The 12,685-nt window shown below is 47.3% G+C and overlaps 1 protein-coding gene across 1 annotated transcript in view; it reads left to right on the forward strand.

The window, feature by feature from the left end:
- Positions 1-12,685, forward strand: part of SACS (sacsin molecular chaperone) — an 81,377-nt gene that overhangs the window by 54,395 nt on the left and 14,297 nt on the right. The window contains 2 exon segments of the mRNA XM_070380520.1: positions 942-2,424; positions 2,937-3,028. Coding sequence (XP_070236621.1) covers positions 942-2,424; positions 2,937-3,028 — 1,575 coding nt within the window.

The raw sequence follows: 12,685 nt of genomic DNA on the forward strand, positions 1-12,685 counted from the left end.
AGTTATTCCTCACATCTGTGACATGCAGTGGTTTTTAAATTTTATGGGGACACACTTGTGCATTGCATAAGTGTAGAGCCTGTTGTCAGGGATGTATTGTCCAGAGAGTCCCCTGGCGGCAGGTATCTGCTCTCACTGTGGGTTTGTTCCCTGTCTGAGAACCAGCACACTTATGTGGGATGGGTTCCCTGGGTGCTGACCTCTAATCCAAGGACTTTCCAAGGTCATGAGTTCTGCTCTCCAGCCACCAGTCTTCTCCCTGACATAGTTTCAGTAATGGGAGTGCAGAAGGGACTGTGGACAATGAGGGGCTGTGGACCAGCCTTGTTGACTGGACGTGGTGGTGGGCTGGTGGACGTAACATTGCCTACTAAAAATACCCCAGAGCTCAGGATTTGGTGCTTGTGGTGCCTAAGCCTGTAGTCGGTGACCCTGCGTGTCATGGGTGGACCCCATAGAGGTCTTGTGTGAAGGTTAGGTCCTCAAGTTACTGTCCATTTCAGACTCGCTCTGGGACGCATGCTTGAGATCACTTGTTCTTTCTTATTCTCTCAGAAAATCTGTGGTTGAAATTTTATTTTGCACACAGGCTACAATTCTGTTCTGTTTAGTTGGGTTCACAAGGCTCTAGGGAGAGTGTAAATATCCAAATATTCCTTATATATTTTAATTAATTTAGTAAATGCTTGAAGATACATCTTAGGTTTTCACAATAATCACTTAAACCCTCTCAATACCTGGTGCTTTTTGAATCTAAAGAGAAATCATTTTTTGCATTCAAAGAATTGTGTTTCCAAAGCAAGACTTAGTTCATTTTTAGATAACTCTATTTAGAATCCTTCTGTGGCTCATGCTTCTCCGTGTGTAACTGTGTAGTGTAATTGTGATTATCAGTGTCGGTATAGGTCAGAGTTGATGGTAACTTGAATTTTCCTTTGCAGATGTTCCTTGCATCTTTAGTGGTGACCAGATTGGCATGTTAGATCCTCATCAGACACTTTTCGGTCCACATGAATCAGGCCAGTGTTGGAATCTCAGAGATGACAGCAAAGAAATTAGCGAGCTTTCAGACCAGTTTGCGCCGTTTATTGGCCTTTTTGGAAGCACCAAGGAGACGTTTGTGAAGGGCAGCTTCCCTGGGACGTTCTTCCGTTTCCCGCTTCGGCGGCAGCCCTCCCAGCTCAGCGGGACCCTCTACAACAAGCAAAAGGTACTGGAGCTGTTTGAGTCCTTCCAAGCGGACTCGGACACGGTGCTGCTCTTCCTGAAGAATGTGCAGGACGTGTCTCTGCACGTCCGCGAGGCCGACGGCTCAGAGAAGCTGGTCTTCAGAGTGACGGCTCGCGAGCCGGCAGCGCCAGCGCCAGAGCGGCCAGGGGCGGTGGAGGCGCTGGGGGCCGCCCTCAGTGATTACTGTGAGCGGGTGCCCAGCGGCGGCGTCACGTGCGTCACGTACCCGGTGAGCATCGTCCTGGAGGACGGGGACGCCCAGGGCGCCCGGGAAACATCTTGGCTGGTGTGCAACAGCGTGGGAGGCCGGGGCCTTAGCGCGCAGCTGGACGCGCTGGCAGACGAGCTGCGCTTCGTCCCTGTCATCGGCATCGCCACGCCCCTGCCGGGTCTGGCTGAGGAGCACGGGGCGGCTGGATTCTCAGGGAAAGCCTTCTGCTTCCTCCCCTTACCGCCGGGAGAGGAGAGCCGGACTGGGCTCCCGGTCCACGTCAGTGGCTTCTTCGGCCTGACGGACAACCGCAGGAGCATCAAGTGGCGGGAGCTGGACCAGTGGAGGGACCCGGCCGCTGTGTGGAACGAGCTGCTCGTGCTGAGTGTGGTGCCCAGGGCCTACGCCGCCCTCATCCTCGACGCCGTCGCCCGCCTGCGGGCCGGCTGCAGCCCTGGGCTGCCGCTCTCGGTGGCCGGGGTCTACGGGCTGTGGCCCGACGCTGCTCAGGTCAAGCTGCCCTGGCGGCCGGCGCTGGAGCCGCTGTTCCAGGAGCTCTTCCAGCACGAGGTGCTGCCCTCCCTGGGCGGCCACTGGGTCCCCCTGGAGCAGGCATGCTTCTCGGACCTGGACGAGGGCCTGGACTACGCCCCGGCCGTGCTCCGCTTCCTGCAGCGCTCGGGGAAGGAGGTGGTCCGGGTCCCGGCCCACCTGGCTGCCGCCGCGGAGCTCATGGCCTCCAGCGCCGGGCCGCTGACGCAGGTGACACCTGCGTGGACCCGGCAGGTGCTGCGGAAGGTGGGCCTGGGCGGCGCGAGTGCGCCGGAGAGGCTGCATCTGCTGGAGTTCGTGCTCTCCGACCAGGCCTACAGCGAGCTGCTGGGGCTGGAGCTGCTGCCGCTGCAGAGCGGGGCCTTCGTCCCCTTCTCCTCGTCCGCCTGCGACCAGGACGTGATCTACATTGCCTCAGATGAGCACCCCAGGTAGGCGGGGCACACGTCGGTGTGCGTGCGGCCTTAGGGGGCTCTGCAGAGCTGCTCCGTTAGAAAGAACACACCATTACTTTCTAAGGTGGAAGGGCCTCCAGATGTTTACGCGTTAAAAAGCGGTCCAAGCCGTTGTTGTTCCTGGAAATTCTAATAACAGAACGTAGAAAAGAATGGCTACAAAGAGCTAGTAATAACTAAAGTTAGTCAAAAGGAAATTATTTTGATGAAATTAAATTCACGAAAATACTCGGTAATTATAGCTCAGGATGCCTGTTGACATTTCAGGGAATACAGTGCATGTTTCTCTAAGGTATTCTGGGCTGTCCCTGGGTTTGCATGCTGCCTCAGGGTTTAAAGCAACACCTGGATAGGACTGGATTACAAGGATTGCGTGTGATTGAGGTGTGCCTTATAATTTAGGTAAAATAGTGAGCACATATAACTGGCTTGAAATTATATCATTGAACTTATCTACTTAAAATTGCTGCATTTCTGTCACTTTTTAGGTCCCTTTTCCCAGGTCTTGAAGGAAGATTTCTTTTGGATAACTTGAAGCCTCACCTTCTAGCTGCTTTAAAGGAAGCTGCCCAAACCCGAGGTATTATAGCTATTTTAGCTTTTTAAAAATAAGTGTAATTATAAAAATGTGAACAATTTATGTGTTTCCTGTTAAGTTGAATGAGTATGGAATTGCCTATTGGTCAGCAGCCCCATGTGGTTCAACCTCATGTACTCGTGGTTTGAGATGTGTCAGTCGTGGATGCTGACGTCTGTCCGAATGCAAAGGTGGTCCTGTGTTTAGAAACCTGTGTTTAGGGTTCGGGTATGGCAGTGGTCCTCACCCCTGCACAGTGCCTCACGGGCCTGCATGCTTCCCCATTTCTTTCCCCTTTTTTGCCCCCGGCCTCCTCCCTGGTGGGCCACGTGGCGGTGAGAGCGCTGCTGTGGGTTAGGTGGACACGCAAGGGGAGACGGGGTCCGCCTGCTCTGCCCCTACATCACCTGCCTCCAGGGTTCCACATGGTTGTGTTGGGGCGGCTTTGGGGACCTACACGTTGAGAAGAGACCTGTGCATCAGGGTTGGGAGGACTCCTGGGGGCCGAGGCAGGAAAGGGTGTCCTCTATCGGGAGTACTTTTTAGGAAAAGACAGAATAATTGGGGGAAAAATCACCATGGTTCTGTTTAACCTTATCTTTCAACTTCTGTGAGCACCTTTGTAAGACTGTTGCCTGAATTTTTTTTGTTTGTTTGTTTATATTCTTTCAGCCACTCTTTTTTTTTTTTTGTATTGAAGGATATTGAACTTTTTTAAAGTTAGATACCGGCCTGAAAAATTCTGGGTTTGTTCTAGGTAAGGTTGTAAAGCGTGCTCTTTGTGACCTGTCTTTTGTACTGTGTGCTGGTTTGTTTTCAAAGGTAATGGCTAAAGGAAAACTTGCTAATGGTCATGCACCTTCATTCCTGTAAATGGAAGCAAAAGGAGTTGGGGTTTGGGGTGCTGATTCAGGATGGAGCGCAGGGAGGCTGTGGGCAATGCGGTGTGAGCCGGAGGGCGTCCGGACGCTGCTGTTGCCTGTGTCAGGAGCTTTAGAGGAGCCTTGTGAGGAGTCTTAATGTGGATTCTTTCCTATGACTCTGCCGTTCTCTGCTCCAAAGTTTTCCAAGTTCTTACTTCCCAAGTTCTCTATTATCTTCTTATGTAAAACATTATAGTGCAATACGATGTACACACAGAAAAGTATACTTATCTTATACATCAGATCAGATCAGATCAGTCACTCAGTCGTGACTGACTCTTTGCGACCCCATGAATCGCAGCACGCCAGGCCTCCCTGTCCATCACCAACTCCCGGAGTTCACTCAGACTCACGTCCATCGAGTCAGTGATGCCATCCAGCCATCTCATCCTCTGTCGTCCCCTTTTCCACTTGCCCCCAATCCCTCCCAGCATCAGAGTCTTTTCCAATGAGTCAACTCTTCGCATGAGGTAGCCAAAGTACTGGAGTTTCAGCTTTAGCATCATTCCTTCCAAAGAAATCCCAGGGCTGATCTCTTTCAGAATGGACTGGTTGGATCTCCTTGCAGTCCAAGGGACTCTCAAGAGTCTTCTCCAACACCACAGTTCAAAAGCATCAGTTCTTCGGCCCTCAGCTTTCTTCACAGTCCAACTCTCACATCCATAAATGACCACAGGAAAAACCATAGCCTTGACTAGACGAAACTTTGTTGGCAAAGTAATGTCTCTGCTTTTGATTATGGTATCTAGGTTGGTCATAACTTTCCTTCCAAGGAGTAAGCGTCTTTTAATTTCGTGGCTGCAGTCACCATCTGCAGTGATTTTGGAGCCCAGAAAAATAAAGTCTGACACTGTTTCCACTGTTTCCCCATCTATTTCCCCTGAAGTGATGGGACTGGATGCCATGATCTTCGTTTTCTGAATGTTGAGCTTTAAGCCAACTTTTTCACTCTCCTCTTTCACTTTCATCAAGAGGCTTTTTAGTTCCTCTTCACTGTCTGCCATAAGGGTGGTATCATCTGCATATCTGAGGTTATTGATATTTCTCCCGGCAATCTTGATTCCAGCTTGTGTTTCTTCCAGTCCAGCGTTTCTCATGATGTACTCTGTATATAAGTTAAATAAACAGGGTGGCAATATACAGCCTTGACGTATAGGTCTAGTGGAATTTTATAAGCTGAACACACCCAGATCAGAACCAGAAGACTGGCTGCCTCTCTGAGATAGTCCTGGCCACCCAAGGGCAACTGTGACCCTGACTCTCGACAGCACAGATGGACTCAGGGCTTCCTGTGCTTCCTGTGGAGGGAATCCATGTGCACACAGTCTGCTGCGGTCACTGGCCCTGAATTTGGGATCCAGTTTGGTGTCTGCAGTTGCAGACCGTTCTTTCTCACAGCAGTGCTATTTCATTGTGTGGTTTCACTTTGTTTTGAAGAGAGAATTTTTGTTCATGTGCATTAGTTTCTGAGGTAGATAGGGAGTTGAAAATCAGTTGAAAATTATTCAGAATCAAATCAGACTCAAAGGGTAGAAGACCAGCAGGATAATGTTGGTCTTACTTCGAATTTTCAAGTACTCTGTGGCACAGGGCGTGGCCACAACCTCTTCTCTAGCCTTGCATGAATGGGGACCTATCGTAATATTTTTGGGATGAGTTACATTTATCTACTGTTAACTCAGTAATTTGACGTCTTTGTAAAGCTGAGTCTTCCCACTCTGTGTGTGTTCTCGTTTTCTCATCTACTATGAGTTCTGATTTGTTATTTTGGAATCATCTGCAGACTCTGTGTTTTATCTCTGGTTCCTGGTTTTACACTAGAAGGGATGTCTTTGCTGTTATTGTCACCCGTGATGTGCAGCTAGTTATCTCAGGAGTTGTCTTCACTGTCACTTATCTGGATTTAAGTATTAGTATTAGCCTGCCACCCTTGTGATTATTTAATCATCCTGGTCTCTAGCCTTTCTGGTTTCTTTATCTGGCCACTTGGTGAAGGGACTGCCTCCTGGGCATCCTCCCTGTTGTTTTGTACCATTAGTTCTAGACAGAAATGTATTTTTGATGTCACTTTATCCCCAAGAACAGATTTACTGCTTGGGGAGCATTATGGTGTAGGGCCAGTGGGGACTCAGTAATGACCCCTTTGCTTTCCTTTCCTGGGACCCCAGTTGGTGAAGGAAGACCCAGAGAGGAACCAGTTGGTAGACCTTACTGGTCAGCCCTACGTCACTGCGGTGACCCTGGTCTTGGGGGTGTGGCTTAGGGCATGCTGTGGGCCTGTACTGTGACCTCTAGGGTGAGATGGACGAGCTTACCAGGCTGGTCACAGGCAGCATTGGGGACCTCGACTTCCTTCCTGGCCCGCCCTGCACTGCGGAGCTGCGGGAGCTACCCCGGGCGTCCCCCTGGGCAGGGGCAGGCGTTTCTTCCTACACTGAGCAGTCAATGAGCCAGTCTTCTTTCTGGTGTGTGGGGCAGGAGTATGAGAAGAGAGGCCAAGAGGGCTGCATCTCTGGGGCTCCCTTCCTATGGTGGGAACGTCACAGACGTGAAACGTCAGTGGATCTTTTCGGCTGCAAAAACCGATTATGTGATCCTTTTGCTGACACAAAGCACCATGGGCTTCTCTTTCCTAAATGTAAGTAAAATCTGATTGGCCACATTTGGAAGTACAGCTGCACACAGTTGCATGGGAAGTGTTTTCTTTGGCAGTGGGAGTAGCCCCAACAAAATACCTCATCATGTGGAAGTTTTATCTTCCACTTGTTTCACTGTAAAATCCTCAGCTAAGTACTGGGGTACTGACTGTACTCTCACTATTTAACTCTGTTGCCTCTCATTTGCAGTTGTACACTTCAGTTCAGTCAGCCAGTTAAGTAGCTCAGTCGTGTCTGATTCTTTGTGACTTCATGGACTGTAGCACGCCAGGCTTCCCTGTCCACCACCAACTCCAAGAGCCTACTCAAACTCATGTTCACTGAGTCGGTGATGCTATCCAGCCATCTCATCCTCTGTCATCCCCTTCTCCTCCTGCCTTCAATCTTTCCCAGCATCAGGGTCTTTTCAAATGAGTCAGTTCTTCGCATCAGGTCGCCAAAGTATTGAAGTTTCAGCTTCAGCATGAGTCCTTCCAATGAATATTCAGGACTGATTTCCTTTAGGATGGACTGGTTGGATCTCCTTGCTGTCCAAGGGACTCTCAAGAGTCTTCTCCAACACCACAGTTCAAAAGCATCAGTTCTTTGGTGCTCAGCTTTCTTTATAGTCCAACATCTATACATGACTACTGGAAAAACCACAGCTTTAACTAGACAGACCTTTGTTGGCAAAGTAATGTCTCTCCTTTTTAATATGCTGTCAACTTTGGTCATAACTTTTCCTCGAAGGAGAAAGCATCTTTTAATTTCATGGCTGCAATCACCATCTGCAGTGATTTTGGAACCCAAAAAATAAAGTCTCTCACTGTTTCCATTGTTTCCCCATCTATTTGCCATGAAGTGATGGGACCAGATGCCATGATCTTAGTTTTCTGAATGTTGAGTTTTAAGCCAACTTATTCACTCTCCTCTTTCACTTTCATCAAGAAGCTCTTTAGTTCTTCTTCATTTTCTGCCTTAAGGGTGATGTCATCTGTATATCTGAGGTTATTGATGTTCATCCCAGCAATCTTGATTCCAGCTTGTGCTTCATCCAGCCTGGCATTTCTCATGATGTACTTTGCATATAAGTTAAATAAGCAGGGTGACAATATATAGCCTTGATGTACTCCTTTCCCTATTTGGAACCAGTCTGTTGTTCCATGTCCAGTGCTAACTGTTGCTTCCTGACCTGGTTACAGATTTCTCAGGAGGCAGGTCAGGTGGTCTGGTATTCCCATCTCTTTAAGAATTTTCCACAGTTTGTTGTCATCCACAGAGTCTTCTCCATTTGGGGGAAACAAAGCCAACCTTGACTTTGGTTTTCTTTCTGTGTAGTCCAGCATCCGGGGGAGTGGCATGTGCTTGTCGTCTACACTTGCTCACCATCTGCTGTCTCTGCAGACGCACTTTTCATTCAGTGCAATAAAATTGCCTGACTGAGATCACCAGTTAATGACTTTTTAAAAATTATTAAATCCAGTGAAATTGTTTTGTTCTTCTTACCTGGTCCCCCTGAGGCTTTGCTCCTACTGGTCACTCATCTTTAATTCCCCGGTTCTCTCGTTGTCCTGATACTTCTTTGGCTGCTTTTAAGAATTATTTGTGAATTTCTGTTCCTTAGTTGACCCCTTAATGGGGGTCAGTTCAGAAACTCCTTATGGTCTTTGGGCCTCCTTGTTCACCCAGGTCCCTTGATCACACACGTGTAGTAGTCTGTATGTCTTCTGTTGGTCCCCAGTTTCAGGACTCGCAGTGCAGTGCAGGGTGGTGGGTATGGGCCCAGGCTCTGTCAATGCACAGATCTGGGCTCAGACTTGATTCCTCCATTGTGTGACCTTCAACAAATTACCTGATCTCTGTGAACCTCTTTCCTCATCAGTGACATCCTTCCAGAAAAGTGTATCTGGGGCGCTTGAGATTCAACTACATGAAACGAAAGATTGCTTTCTTTCTTACAAGTGTAATGAAATGAGAATAAGGGTTGAGTGGAGCATGGCAGGCAGTCCCAGCCTACCAGCTGAATTTTATCCAGTTTGCATGATGCCATCAGGCAGGCTATTGACAACCTCTCCAGTGATATTTTAGTTTGGGCAGGCTTTCTCTGAAGATAAGCTGGTGTGCATAGAGCGTGTAGTTTAACATGACACCTGGCTAATGAGAAACACTGTTGTCATTCTGTCCATGGAGCTCCTCAGGGAGCTCAAAGTCCACGTTTTCCCTGCTCGAGTCCTCATCTTGTGTCCATATATCTGTCTCGCCTCTTGTGTGATCTTTCCTTGTGAGCACAGCACCATCACCACCCTTGTTCTCGTGTCTCTGGGCTCTGAGGATGGAATTTCTGCATCGCCCTTCTCCGGCTGTGCTGTGAGCCCCCAGGGCCTCCTCCCTGCTGTGCTCATCTCATCTCATCACCATCTGCTGATGGGTTCCAGTGTGTGTCCTGACTCTGGACAGGTCCGGTCTTGTTTGAGTGGCCTGCGGGGCTCCCGTGACTGGCCTCAAGAGACCAGAGTTCCCTTCATCCGAGAGAGCAGAGCCCTGTGAGGCTTGTCACCCCCGCGCGGCACAGTGCCCGCTTCAGGGTGGACACTTGGTAAAGTTTTCTTTTACACGAATTCAGGTTTTCGTGCATCTGTGTTTCTGCACACAGTGTCCCCTTCGCTTAAAATACTCTCCTGCACCCTGCCTGTAGGCTTCTGTTCATCTCTTTGCCTTCAACCCACAAGTCTCCTCCAGGGAGAGGCTCTCTGTGCTATCCCTGCCCCCGCACCCCCCCACGCCCCTGCCCCTGCAGGCCGCACAGACCTGTGTCATTCAAGTCTGTCGCCACCCTTTTAATCTTTTCTGCCTGATCACAGCCCCGTTTTCCGGGGCCAGACAGACTAGGAAGCCACCCATTAGTCTCTTTCATGTTCCCAGTGCCAGGTTGATAGGCTGATGCTGAGCTTCCGTTGCTGGGCTGGGTGGGGTGGAGCTGCGGGGACGGGGATACAAGCAGGCAGATGCCTGTAGTGTGGCCGTGAGTCAGAATTTCTTTTCAAATGCATATCTTCTGTGTCTTATTTGTTCTCCACCTTAATCCTCCTCTGAGGGACAGAGACATTGAGGCTGAAAGAGCTTGAAGGACTTAGGACTATCTGGAGCTTCAGAGTTGGGGTGAAGATTCTGTTGTTTTGTTTTTTCTATCACAGGTCTAGGTTATTTCTGTATTAAGTTACTTGAGTAAATGGGTGACTCTTGGAAGTTAGAAGAGCAGGTAAATAGGTTTTGGAGGAAGTAGAAGAAAAGCAGTTGAATCAGACACATGGTAGGAATGCTTCATAATTTGGATTTAGTTTATATTGAAAGTGAAAGTTGCTCAGCTGTGTCCAACTCTTTGCAACCCCATGGACTATACAGTCCATGGAATTCTCCAGGCCAGAATATTGGAGTGGGTAGCCTTTCCCTTCTCCAGGAGATCTTCCCAACCCAGGGATTTAACCCAGGTCTCCCGCATTGCAGGTGGATTCTTTACTAGCTGAGCCATAAGGGAAGCCCAAGAAAACTGGAGTGGGTAGCCTATTCCTTCTCCAGCAGATCTTCCTGACCCAGGAATCGAACCTAGGTCAATTATATTGAAGTATATCCTTAAATCTTAAGTGTATATTCTGCTATGTTTGGAGTTTGTTTATGGCTTTTCTTTTACATAATGATGTGTAAGATTCTGAAAACAGTGCTATCTTAAGATTCAGAATAATTGCTGTAGCCATTATGTGAAAACTGTGACAATTCCGGCTTTTTCTAAGAATGGATTTAATTATATTCTAGCACAACAACTTCTCTGGGGATACTCAGGTATGATGACTGACTAAGTGTTGTATTCATTTGCAGCCTGATGTTTTTGTTCATTTGATTCTTTGAATCCTGTTTTTTCATTTACCCCAGTAGCTAGAAGTTATATCAGTATTATTTTCTGGTGCTAACAATTAAAGGAGAGAGGAAACTATACTAGTAGAGTACATAGGTGGTTGTTACACATGCCACAATCAGGCCATGTTTCAGTTCATAGAACATTTAGTCTCAAATGAAACAATTATGCTGAGATTGGTGTTTAAGCTGTGGGATTTAATGGAAGGGTGAGAGTGTCCACACTTGTTATATGATGAGATTGAAATGGACAGAGGGACATCCATTCTAGGATCTCTGTCCGTGAAGTGTCAGTTATTGACTGTCTTTTTATAAAAAATTTTGATAGACTTGTATTGTTTTCCTCCAGTTTCTGTTTCCCTTGGAAAATCAGGATATGAGATTAGCTTTATAGAAACTGTTTTTATAGTAAACATTATAGTAAACATTTGGAGTCAGTCTATTCCTTGAAGCTAAAATTAATTTAGAAGCTAAGTCACTGTTATAGTGATAATTCATATAAGTATTAACCTTGTTTTCTAGCTTGTAGGAAAAGTGGCTGATCCCTCACAGCTACCGTGACTGTATTCCTACATCTTTAAGGAGGGGAAGGCAGAGTCTTGTTGTCAGCAGGCTGCATGGTTAGCCGCCTGCCCCGGGGCAGGGGATGCTCTGGGTGGCGTCGGCCACCGCCCGACTTGTCGTCTGTCTCCTGTTCAGGATGGAAGCGAGGGCCGCACTGCAGTGTCACTGCCGACTTCTTGAGAAGTCTGCTTGCAGTGCTGTTCTGAGCCAGCCTGGTGCCCTGTGGAGTAGAGGGAGGCTTCCCTGGGACCTCGCAGAGCTCTGGGAGCACCGGGCTGGCCACCGAGCTGCCCTCTCTATCCCTGTGTGCTGCTTTTCTGTCCTTTGTTTCCTTTTTCTTCCTTTGAAGATTTGACTGACAGATGGCCTACAGTTTAACTGGCACCTCATCTTATTTTCAAGTGGACTGTAGCATCCTGTTTCCATCCACATGGAAAATCTTCCTCAAAGTGAGGGCTGAACCATAGATTTAGCATGCTGACGGTTTTACCTTGAGCTGACCCACAGGAAAGCACAAACCACTCTGAGCAGAGTTGTTCCTGAATAGTTACAACTGATAAACACTCTCTCTCTAGGAACATGCCTGGCACGAAATACTTAACCTCTTTTGACAGTGCTGATAATTCGAAAGGCAGGGCCACAGAAGCACAAGTCATTCAATAAATGCTGTTGAACTATTTTATGGATACCAGTTGAGGTGCTTCACAATTTCAAGGGTGCCCCAATCCAGGGCATGGAGACATTTTTCTGTGTTAACATTTATACTTTAGGGAAAAAGCTGAAAGCTTAACTACAAAATAAACAGAAATCAGAACTCCAAGTCTAATTGACTTCTGTGCTTAGAATTGTCTCTTACTACATTTTCTCTCTCCTTTATTTTTTATGATTTGTTTCATCAGAGCATGACTGGCATTAATCGCATGTTACATGTGCTGTGTGCGTCAATCACATGTTACATGTGGTGTGTGCAATCACATTATGTGTGGTGTACACGTGAATCACATGTTACACGTGGCGCACACGGTCGCATGTTACATGTGGTGTGTGCGTATCATTGACATTTTATTTGCACATCGATACTAGACAGCTGTCCTGAAGGTAGGTATGTGGCTTATAGGCTGCTGAATTTCATGCAAGGTTATTGGACAGGATTTTCTGCAGAGTGCATGTTGGGTGGCAGTTATTAACATGGAACACAGCGTGCTGCACATTTGGTTTTTCTGTTTTTTGAGTGTTCTGAATTTTAATTTCTAACTCTTTTTTTGTATCTTTGATATTATATCCTTGCCTTGTGATTTGGATATTCTATTATAGATAATTCAGTAAGCATTTTTCAGAAAATTAAAAATGAATTAAAAAATAATATTTTAATGGGACTCACAGACCAAGGAGGCTGTGCTAGTCAGACTATAGACAAGATTTTGTGACTTCTTAAACACTACTGCCTGACTCAGCCTATGTCACATAGTGTAGAAACTGACAATAATTAGGACATGGGTATTGGTGTCTTCAACAGTTGCAGAAGTGTGTCCTTGCTTAAACTTCTGTGGCAGTAATTTTAAATGTCTTATTGTAACATGAGAGAGAATCTTCTTGGTAGAAGTTAAGGCCATCTCCCTGGTATGTGA

The sequence above is a fragment of the Bos mutus genome, chromosome 12 (genome assembly GCF_027580195.1).
Source record: "Bos mutus isolate GX-2022 chromosome 12, NWIPB_WYAK_1.1, whole genome shotgun sequence".
Lineage (NCBI taxonomy): Eukaryota > Metazoa > Chordata > Mammalia > Artiodactyla > Bovidae > Bos > Bos mutus.